Genomic DNA, 11,636 nt, shown 5'->3' on the forward strand with positions numbered 1-11,636 from the left:
GGGTGGGGGGTGGGGTGGGATAATGATGTCTTAGTTTCCCTTTATGTTGTGATCTCTCGCTCTGCTTCGTGGGGTGTCATTCCATCTGCTGCCGTACCGAATCCAAAGCCAATTTGTGGGGTTTGGCATTGTGGGGATTTTTTTTGTAAGGTTGGATTGGCACACACGCCACATATCATACAGTTCAGTAGTTCAGTCATATCAAGAATTGTGCGATTATTATTACCCCAATCAATGAAAAAAAATTAAAAATCATTTTATTGGGGGCTCATACAACTCTTACCACAATCCATACATCCATCCATCGTGTCAAGCACATTTGTACATTTGTTGCCCTCATCATTCTCAAAACATTTGCTTTCTACTTGAGCCCTTGGTATCAGCTCCTCATTTTTTCCGCTCCCTCCCCGCTCGCCCCAGACTTTTTTTTTAAGGATTAAACTGCTTTTCATAGTTCAATTGATTTTGGGGTTGTTTGTTTGTACGTCAGGTGCAAACTCTCAGTTATTAACACTGGTAGTACACTGTTAACCGTGACTCCTGTGAAACTCCTCTCGGGGTTTTAGTGTTTCTGACTTAGATACACGACATCACGTTATGTATTTAATATTCTATTTTATTCGCTTCCACTTGCTTTCATTCCCCCCAGCCAGGTGCTGTGTACCTGGCCGTATAAGTCTGTGTTCGTTTCACTGAAATGTCAAGAGAAATAAAGGCTTCCTACTCAAAATCCTTCTAGTCAGGAGAGCCTTTGGATGGAGGAACCTGCTCGGGAAGTCCAGGCATTTCCCACTTGAGGGGAAGCTGCTGTTTTACTGGCAGGCACCTTGTATCAAGGGACGATTTGTGCTGGCAAACCAAGGGTCACAGGCCTGGGGGCGCAAGGCAGGCTTTTCCAAGATGGGCCCTGTTCTTGGATTTGTGATTTGTGAGAGTTTAGAAATGCCGACCCAAATGCCAATCCTAGTTCTAGCTCTAACTTAGAGAGCGATGTGCTTTGCTGATACCCAGAGAGAGTAAGAATGAGGGCCAGGTGTTCGGCGTGTGCTTGTTCCATTTACCTGTAACCCTGAACTTTTGAAGGCTCCCCGCCTCCCCATCCACAGAACCTCAGAGATTAAGTACCTTCCTCTTAACAGGAAAGGACAATTTTTGCAGGCTTCTAAAGAGGAATAAGGTGCCCTAGTGGCACAATGGGGTAAGTACTGGGCTGCTAACTAAGAAGTTGGCGGTTCAACCCCCCAGCTGCTCTGAGGGACAGAGGTGTGGCAGGCTGCTGCTGTGAAGGTTTTTACTGCCTCGGAGACCCGAGGGTGGTTCCGTTCTGTCCTGTAGGGTTGTTAGGGGTCTGAGTTGAATCCCTGATAATGGGTCATAAAGAGGGAGAAACTGGTTTTCAAACTGATTTTCATGAATTACATTTCATGTGATCGGCTGTGAAAGGAGATGCTTATATGAAGGATAGTGTGAGTGATGCTTCTTTTCCTCATAGCACTAAACCCATAATCACCAAACTAAAACATTACGAATGCGGAAGTACATGACATGGTCATGAAACTGAGAGGAAAGAAGACGGAAATGTAAAGGCTTTCACTTCCAACCCTCCTGCCCAACTTTCCAGTTTGACTAGTGGCTAGTCGTGGAATCAGGAGTGGAAATCTGGATTCCTTAGTTTGGATCTTTCTGTTCCCGCAGTAGGGAAGCTGCTTTATAACGTGTATTTAGTTCACTCTATGACTACTCTACTAGTCGCATACTTATTTTTAGTCTTTTTGTTAGTTAAACTACATTGCATTAAATTTACTGAACCCTTTACTTCTTGATCTTCACTTACATGTTGTCAAGTTTATAGCATTTGTATTTTGATAGCTGTATGGGGAGTCGGGGGGGGGGGTAACCTCCCCCCCAAATCCAGAATTGCACTGGGTGGAGTGGAGCTTTTGCAGAACATATTTTTTCCTCTAAGTGAGCATCGAGCCGAGCAACTCGCTCTGAGTTAGTGCACCCAGTGGCATTGCCTGGGAAGGTTCTCCTGATCATAGTGAATTTTTTCATAAAAGCAGTTTCGCCCGAACCTTGTTTTTTGTGTTGGATGATTTAAGAGAACAGCATGTGGCTGAGAAATTTTGTTTCCTGCTCGGGAGAAAATGCCTCTTAAACTGTTGTGACGTTGAACACAGTTTACAAGGACAGCGCTATGGGAAAAACCCTAAGCGTATGAGTGATTTTCTTGTTTCAAAAAAGGTGAAATGTCAGTTGATGACAAACCTCGTTCTGAATGTCCATCACTTTCCTGAATGGACCAAAAAAATGTCGACTCCTAGTGCATTTGGAGTTTGTTTCACCAGGTCAGACTGTTATTCGAGCTTTCTATTTAGAGGTTCTGAAAAGATAGCTTACCAGTGTGCGACAAAACAGGCCTGATTTGTGGCAGACGGGCGACATGTTTTGCCACCACAACAATGCACCTGCTCACGGAGCGATCCCAGTGTGCCAGTTTTGGGCCAAAGACCAGCATGCCCCTCTTGCCCCATGCACCTTACTCCCCTGCTCTCACTCTGTGCGACTTCTTTTTGTTTCGGGGAACGAAGAGAGACATGAACCAACAGTGATTTGATGATGTAGAAGAGGTGGGCAAAAAACAAAAACGAGGGAGGTGCTGTCAGCCATGCAAACAGATGAATTTGAAAAATGTTTCCAAGAAAAGAATCGCAGATCTGACAGATGTGTTGAGTGTAACGGAGAGTCCTCTGAAGGTGGTAAGGTGGTTTCCTCCGTAGATTGCCGGCATGTGGTCGGTTCACTATCACCTTCAGCCAGGCCCGTTTGACTCATTTAGTCTTTGTGAGTCTTCGAGTTTATAATCCCAAGTCTATTGCAAAGTCAAAACCAGCATTTAGGGTATTTGAGTGTATGAGTTGTACCTTAATAATGTATAACTAGTATGTGTGATTTGTAGAGAAGTACATATAATCCTATATCATTAAGTCTGTGCCACTTGAGCGATAAGTGTTACCACAAAAAAGCCAAAACCAAAATAAAGCCGCGAATGTGGAAGGCGGTGGCAGCAGGGTATTGTGATATTGTGCCGGTAGCATCTAATTCAGATCATTTAGCGTATCATACTACCTTTTTAAAAGGTAGATCGGTTTCTTCGTGGAACCCTCTGCCTCTCTGTCCTAACCTGGATGATCGGTTTCCCTCCTGCCTTCCATAAATAAAACCTTCCATAGATGTCTGCCAGGCATTATCCCGGGTGCGTTTAGTTCAGCACTAAGGCAGGCCGGCACAGGCTGCCCGCAGGGAGCTTGCGTGATTGTGGGCGGAGCCGCACAGTAAACAAAGGCCCCTGAAGAACCACGGGTGAGAGGTTGTGAAGCGGGTGTCAAAGAAAGCCCGCAAGAGAGAGCACTCCTGGACAGCACATGTGTGCCGCAGCCCAAGTGACTTGAGGGAGCCAGTCCCACGGAGAGTGTGAGTGCAGAGAGAGACACGGGGGTGTCGGAGAGTGAGCCCCGGGGTGAAGGAAGTAGCAGCCTCGGGGAAAGGCGAGCTTGTGTCCGATGAGCTGGGACATGCTGGCAGCGTTTTCTTGCGGATAGTGGCGTCATCTGGTTTGCAGTTTGAAACTCCCCTCTGGCCGCTGTCCAGGGAGCTTCAAAAGGGGTGTGTGGGTGGGGTTGGGGGGCCCGGGATCCATTCGCTTTTAATTCCATTTTCCCACCAACTTTCAGAAACCGCCTCCCGAGTAGGTAGAATGTTGGAACTTCCTGTGGATTACAGTCGTACTTTGAATCTTCCCCCATCTGTGGGGGACTGATGGGTGGATGGTTGGATGGATGGGTGGATAGATGAGTGGATGGATGGGTGGGTGGGTGGGTGGATGGATGGGGTTTCCTCTGGTGCAGAGCAGAGGATCTCTCCGACATCCACCAATTGCGCATGTTTTGTGTGAGCTGCACTTGAGTCCCCTTCGTGAACCAGCACCTTCTTCATCCCACTTCCTCCCTGCCCTTCCGGTGTCCAGTCTTCTCCTTTCCCATTTGCGTCCTGGGGTCACTGCCGCCCTTTGGATCTTAACATGATTGATTCTTCTTTACCCTGGAGGGGAGGGGAGTTCTGTCCTGGATCTGAAGGGTGACGGAGAGCCACAGTCTTGGAGGTCTCCCCCATCTCTTATCTGACCAATAAGTCTGGTCTGTTTGGGGATTTTTGAACTCCTTTCCACGTTTTTCCCCCCATTCTATCCAGAGCCTTTGAGTGGGATCCTTTCCAGAGCAGTTGATGTTGGTAGCTGGGCACCATCTAGTTCTTCTGGTGTTGGGATTATGGAGACGGATGTCTGTCAGGCCCACTGTGGGGGGCGCGGGGAATGAGTCTGAAATCATCTCTTCCATAAATTTGGCCTCCTACTTTTAGCACCTACTGATGGTTCTACCTGATTTTGTTATTCCTCTGGTAGTTGCCAGAATATGATCTCCTGTTCGCTCCTTCTGCATTTGTTAGTTGACCTTCTACAGCAAGGGGGAACTTTTCCTTTTTATTATAAGTATGGACTCCTAGACTCATAATTTGTTCAATAAGTAGGATATATGCTGTGAACCCCCCAATGCAGACTGGATAGGCAGCTAGGGAAGGGGGGAGGCAGGTACCGGGAAGGCATAGCTAAAACGTCAGGCTGTACCATCGCAAGCAGGGCCGTTTCAAAGTAGGCAAGTCATCGCCACAAATAGGGATGATGCAGCCGTCAGTGATGGTGAGGCAGGTGGCTCAGCATGGGAAGCCTAGAGATTTGTCTGTCCCTTTCAAGGAGCCCGTCATTTGGAGTGTGAGTCCCGCTTTCCAGGGGACGCCCAGTCATTATGTAAGACAATTCAGAACGCTTAGGGAGTGTCTTGTTTTTTTCAGATCTCCCCCCCCACCCCCATGCGCTGCTTGAGTACACCTTTACTCTGACTCCTCTTGTAGGAGGATGATCCACTTCTTTATGCAGACAGTGAAGCAGATCGGTGTCTGTACTTAGGAGGAAGTGCTGGAAAAGCTGGCATGTATTCAGAGCCCGATCCAGGCCACGTGGACAGCGTCTTTATCGATGGTAGCCATTCACGCCTCGCAGCTAGCCAGAGATGAAAGTGGTGAGGAGCCTTTTAAGTAGACCAGGACTTTGAGGCTTTGCCCGGTTGCACCCATTGTGTGGTTACTCATTGTCCAAGGGGACAGCCAGACACAGGCCTCGCCGCCTCTCACCAGTCCCTGTGGTGAGACCGCTCTGGGGAACTCTCCGAGCCTACAGCACAGGGATGGCGGAGCTCCTCGTGTGCAGACGGCCAGGGAAGGATGGAGTGAGAGAGAGCAGTATGTTTAGGAGTGATGTTGGCGAGTGTGCAAAAATAAGACCAGAAAATGGGCCAAGAGGAGGATTCCTCAGAGCCAGGCAGAAATGTCGGTTAGAATATGTAGGGAGGGATCACATCCTGCTAGAACTGGGGTGCAGGGGAGCCCCAGGGAAGACGAGTGGCCGTGATTTCATCAGCAGTGAGTCATCTGGCAACTCTCATCAGAGTCACCCCTTCATTACAGTCGAGGTCACCCGGGCACTCTCTGAGGTGCCAGCTTCCAGAAGAGATGAAACATACCTGGCGTGGCTGCCGGGGCGGCATAGCTCACCTGACGAGAGAGCCGGCTTCCAATCTCATCACTCACCGTTAGTCGCTGGACATCTGTCTGTCTGTCTGCTGCATCAGCAGCACTTCCGCCGTTTCCTCTTGGTGGGGGAGAATATTGGGAACATGCCTCCAGGGATCCTGACGCATTCCCGGAAGAGAGATTTTCTCTTTTTCCTAAGTCTCCTGAGTTCTTAGAAACGTTTAGTTTACACATCTGTTTGTTTTACTTTTCATTCAACCTTCACAAAGAGGCCCCGTCCGTGCTGGGAGGGGGCGCTTGTTCTGATCTGACTGGGAGACACCAACTGCCACCCCCCCACCCTCCCACGAGCTGACCTCCCTCTGCCGGGTGGACACAGCTGCGCTTCCTCCTGTGGCCTCAGCGTGGCCTCCCTGTTTGCCAACATAGCCTGGTTTCTGTCGCTGGATTGGTGTGACTTTTAAACAAAATCATTTTACTGGGTCTCTTACAGCTCTTAGCACAATCCATCCATCCACTCTTAGTGTGGTGTGACTTTAAGGGCCCGTTTTCTGGCTGGGTTCCAGCAGTCTTACTTTTGGAATTAGTTATTTTCTTTCTTACCAGGGGAATATAACCAAATGTTTGATTCTAGCGATACATTTTTTCCCTTCCCTCCTGGGCCTGCTTCGTACTGCCTGTAAGGCACAGTTGGTGAGCACATCACTGTACATGGCCAGGCTTAGCGGGGTCTTGCCTGTGCCCGTCCCTCCAGGCACCGAGTCAGCAGCAGGGGTGTGTGTGTGTGTGTGTGTGTGTGTGTGTGTGTGTGTGTGTGTGTCATTTCTGCCTGTCTCTCGGGTGGGATGCAACAAGCTCAGCCAGCACGTAAGAGAGAGCGTTTCAGGTCTCGCGTGAGAGCCACTCGGCTGTGGTACCGACGAGGGGGCTTCTCAGTGCTCACGGGAAAATCCTATCGGCATCAGTATTCCGTCTTCCCGCGAGCGGCGTGGGAGCCTCCTCATGGGTTGTATTTTTCTCGGCACACCCAGTTGGTTTCTAGTTCTTAACGCAGCCTTGACACGCGAGTGAGGGCTTTTTGGCAGTTGAAGGCAAAGAGGGCTTTTGTGAAATACGTTAAGATGTCGAAAGCTAGTCTTATCTGAAGAGTGATCATTGCTGCCGACTGACGGACAGATACTGAAGCCCAGGGCTCCTTTGGGGACCCTTTGTGCCCAGCCCACCTTCCCTCCCAGCACTGCTGTCTTTTAACTAGTCAGGTCCTAAACCCTCCCTCGTTTCCGCCCTGCCCCTTACAAAAACCACCACAGTTATTCCCAGCTTCTGAAGAAGCACATCTAGACAGGAAGAGCTTTTTACATAGGTGCCGGGGATCTTAAAATAATCTTTTTTTTTTTTTTAATTAGAAGAATATTTCATTGGGGACTCTTACAGCTCTTATAACAACCCATACATCAATTGTATCGAGCACATTTGTACATACGTTGCCATCATTATTTTCTAGACATTTACTTTATATTGAGCCCTTGGTATCAGTTCCCCCACCATGACTGCTTGATAAATTATCATTCTTTTTTTAAAAAATTCATGTTATTGAGGGCTTATACTGCTCTTATCACAATCCATACATCCATCCCTTGTGTCAAGCACATTTGTACATATGTTGCCATCATCATTTTCAAAACACCAGCCTTGTGATCATGAGGTGTTGATGGGATCAGGTATCAAGCATCAAAGATCCAGAACAAAAAAATCATATCAATGTGAATGAGGAAGGGTGTGGAGTGGAGACCCAAAGCCCGTCTGTAGACAATTGGACATCCCCTCATAGAAGCGTCACAAGGAAGAAATGAGCCAGACAGGGTGCAGTATAGCACCAATAAATCATACAACTTCCCTCTAGTTCTTTAATGTTTCCTCCCCTCCACTATCACGATCCCAATTCTACCTTACAAATCCGGCTAGACCAGAGCATGTGCAGGGGAACCGCAACGCAGGGAATCCAGGACAGATAAACCCCCTCAGGACCAATAATGAGAATAGAGATACTAGGAGGGTAAGGGGAAGGTGGGGGGAGAATGGGGGAACCAATCACAATGATCGACATATAACCACCTCCCAGGGGGACAGACAACAGAAAAGTGGGTGAAGGGAGACAGCGGTTGGTGTAAGACATGGGGGAAAAAATTGTAAATTATCAAGGGTTCATAAGGGAGGGAGAAAATGAGCTGATACCAAGGGCTCAAGTAGAAAGAATGTTTTGAAAATGAGGATGGCAACTTAAAACAGTCTTTAAACGAACACACCCGTGTGTCTTCCTAGCGGTTCTGTGAGCGGTTCTTTTGCTTTGTGTTACCCGTAGTGTGAGAGGAGAAGACGGTGCATGTGAATGGGAACCTGCAGCCCGGGGCCCAGCCAGTACCCCACCAGGTGCCAGGGCCGCCGGTCCAGCGACCCGCTCGCCTTTAGCACGCCCATACTTTCTGGAAACATCTTTCTCAACATCTTCCAGTTTCCCCCAACAGGGGGGGCGGGGGGAGGGGGACCTATGCAGGTTCCGTTGCCTACAAAGAAGATGGTCTCAAAATAGTTTAAGATTGATTTCTTTTTATAAGTTAAATTTTAAAACCAAGGAACAAGGGTTTTCTGGAATTTCTCACTAGGTCTGACTGTTCTGTGTGGTAAGTTCAGGATAGTTCATCCCCGAGAACAGAGCAGACTGACTAGGAGGCCATGAAGGGCGGAGGGAGTTATTTCTCTCTCTCTCTCTCTCTCTGTCTGGATAGTCATCACCCCCGCTCTGTTGAAATGCTGTGGGAAGATCACGGATGGAAGAGTGATTGATGCCTTTTGTTTTTTTGTCGGAATATCTGCTTCCCGAATGTGGAAGTGGGGGCTCTCCCACTACCGTCGGTTTCCCGAAACCAAATAGCAATGGTACATTTCCATGAGGTAGAGCCGGAGCTTTAAATGTCAAGCTTCACGGCTTTGGGCTGTGAGTCAGTGGACCTGATTAGAACCTCCGTTCCGCAGCAAATGGACATGACCAATTATTTTTGAAAATTGCCATTTGTTTGTCTACCCAGGGGAAGAGAGTACCTTCCCTGAGTGTCTGCAGGGCTGGCTCTGTGGTTGGCGCTGAGCCCTGCGCGGCAGCGGTGGGGACGTCCACCAGGTGGCACCGGGAGCCTGCTTGGCTGGCATTCCCAGCCGGGGCGGAACTCCGGCTTCTCCCCCTGTGAACTGGGGCTCAGCTGCGGCTGTGCCCTCGCTTCCCGCCCCGACATCCAACCAGACAGCCACGGACGCTGTGGGTGTTGCCTCCCCCACGAGGTGGCCATGCCGCTCAGGGTCTTGAGCAGGGCTGGGATCAGGGCCTCTCGGCAGTTGGTGATCGGTGGCCTGCCGTAGGGTTAGCCGTTACTGACAGGGGCGTTTCAGAAACATTCGGGGGTGAAATAGAATCCAAAGGTCATGGGATTGTCCCACCGACGTCCCGAAGCCCCCTGAACTTTCTGCTTTGAGGAGCATGTGAGCCATCTCAGCTGCGGGAATGACGCGTCGGGCAGGGGCCGGGTCTGTGTCTACAGAGTGTCCTTTGCTAAACTTCACTCCTAAGCCCCACTCTGACCGACCCTGCTCAGGTTCTTCGAAGACAGTGGTCGGGGGGGGGCTTCCCGGCAGCCCTGGAGCTTGGCCTGGGCGGTGGGACCTCTGCTGCGTGTGACTGGCAGACAGCCGACAGCGGTGGCCTTCTGAGGGGGGCCATGCAGGGGGACGCCCAGAAAATGCAGAGAAAACCCCCCTGTGCCGCTCTCACCCCTCCATTTTCTCTGGGCTCCCCGCGGGGGCGCGAGCAGCTGTGGGAAATACCTGCGCTGACGGAGGGAGGACGGACCGGGCGGGGCAGTGCTGCCAGGAGCGTCTTTTAGTGAGATTATGTCATTCGGCCTGGGACCATTACAGAAGTGGATGCTCGGTTTTTCTTGTCCAGAAAACAGATCGGGCTTTTAAGCCAATTGGAAGGACATTTGAAAAGGCTTCATAACACCGTTATTTCGTGATTTCAGCCAGCCTCCACCGGCAGCCACGCTGTGCTTGTGAGACTGACCCTGGCCCGGGCTTTCTCCCGGTGGCTGCTTGTTCAGAACGTTTGGCGGGATGACTCGGCCTGAAGCCCTCTGTTGGACAGCAGGGCCTCAGCCAGCAGCGTTTAGGGATCCCCAATTCTGTTCTTAAAATGAGCCACCGCTGAGGTGGTACCGGAGAGCCTGGTGCGCTGTGACTTGCCTGGCTGCTTCTCTAGCCGCTGCTTGCTTCGCTCCTGGTGAACTCGATCAACTCGGGCCTCGTCCCTTTCCAGAGCTGGGAGTTTGGGCCTCGGGATGGTGAGAGCATCAGAGACTCTGATTGTGAGGCGCAGGGGAAGTGACAATTCTCCCCGGGGACTCACCCCTGACAGTCCTTGTCTTTTGTCCCACAAACACACAGCAGAGAATGTGACCCCTGCTCCATGCGGTGACTCTCAGCAACCCTGTAGGACAAAGTGGAACTGTCCCTGTGGGTCTCTGAGACTGTCACTCTCTACGGGAGTAGACAGCCTCGTCTTTCTCCCAAGGAGCAGTTGGCGGTTTTGAACTGCAAACCTTGGGGGCTAGCACCCCAGTGCATAAGCGTTAGGCCACTAGTGTCACCGTGAGTCAGCATCCACTTGGCAGCGAGTCAGAACTGACTGGATGGCAGTGAGGGGGTGGGGGGTTGTGTTTTCAGCTGTGCGCGTACAGTCAGTGGGATGGATATGGGTGGTTTATCAACGCATCGTCAGAAACCGCTGACCCAGATGACCCGCACTAACCCGACTGCTCTGTCCTCAGGTGATTGGTCAGGACAACGTGGCCGTCCCCTCCCACCTCTATAAAGTGATCCTGGCGCGCAGAAGCCCGGTGTCCTCGGAACCGCTGGCCCTGGGGGCCTTTGTGGTGCCCAATGAGGCCATCAGCTTCCAGCCCCCGTTGACGGAGTTCCAGGTGAGCCTCCAGGACCTCGAGCGGTGGTCGGGCCTGGTGTTCTTTCCTGACCTGGACCGGACACACGGTGTCAGGAACATCTGTGCCGTGGACACCTGCAAACTCCTGGGTTTCCGGGAGTTCACCCTGTACTTGAGCACCAGGAAGATTGCCAGCGCCTCATCGGTGCCCAGACTGGAAAAGATCATGGAAAATTTGCGGAAAGCAGGAGTCGAACCCGATGATTACTTCATCGGTCTCTATGAGAAGAAGCTGCGGAGACTCAAAGCCCAGGAGCAGTCCGGAGCCCAGGAAAGAAAGCCATCCTAGCTGTCCCTCCCAGCAGAGAGCCACTCTTTCAGCGGCGTGCTTCACACACACCATCAGGTCCCCAAACAAAAAGGATCAGATCCGAAACTGAAGTTCAAAATTGCCCCTGGAGATAAAAGGGGTGCAGTTTTAAATGTTTTTATGTTAGACGTCTCCAACAGTTGATTCCAAGCTTAGTACATTTTGTTTCCTAGACAAAACTATGAAGGAGAAGATAAAAATACTTAAAGAGCCACAAGACTTAAATTATGACAATGAAGAATTTCGATTTCTTTTTTTTTTTTTATTTCGATTTCTTAACCAGTAGGGAATTTGTGATTTTTCAAAATTCAGTATTTCAAGTACATTCAACAAATGTACATTGAATCATGTATTTCATACATATATATTTTTATGTATTTCATATTAAAACACAAAATAGAACACCAATATGTTACAGTATCTGCTTTTATTATTATTGTTATTAGTTGGGATTTTGTACATATATCATTCTATATTTCAATCACGTCAAGTAGAAGTAATTTTACAATTGCTACTACAATCAGTTTCTAAACATTCTTTTTCTACATGGACTCCTTGGCATTGTCTCCCTTTAAATCCCCCCACCCCCCACTGCATCCTCCTCCCCCGAAGCCCTTCTTCTGCTTGCTGTCG

At 49.7% G+C, this 11,636-nt stretch overlaps 1 protein-coding gene across 1 annotated transcript in view; it reads left to right on the plus strand.

Moving 5' to 3' along the window:
* The window catches only part of EXOG (exo/endonuclease G), a 28,504-nt gene extending 17,093 nt beyond the window's left edge, over positions 1-11,411 (plus strand). Inside the window, exon 6 of the mRNA XM_004708680.2 lies at positions 10,521-11,411. Within this exon, the coding sequence (XP_004708737.1) occupies positions 10,521-10,982 (462 nt within the window). The 3' untranslated portion in view covers positions 10,983-11,411. The remainder of the gene's footprint in view (positions 1-10,520) is intronic.
* Positions 11,412-11,636: the final 225 nt, after the last annotated feature.

The sequence above is a fragment of the Echinops telfairi genome, unplaced genomic scaffold (assembly GCF_000313985.2).
Source record: "Echinops telfairi isolate 266 unplaced genomic scaffold, ASM31398v2 ScPeMD7_4225;HRSCAF=4972, whole genome shotgun sequence".
In the NCBI taxonomy this organism is placed as follows: Eukaryota; Metazoa; Chordata; class Mammalia; order Afrosoricida; family Tenrecidae; genus Echinops; species Echinops telfairi.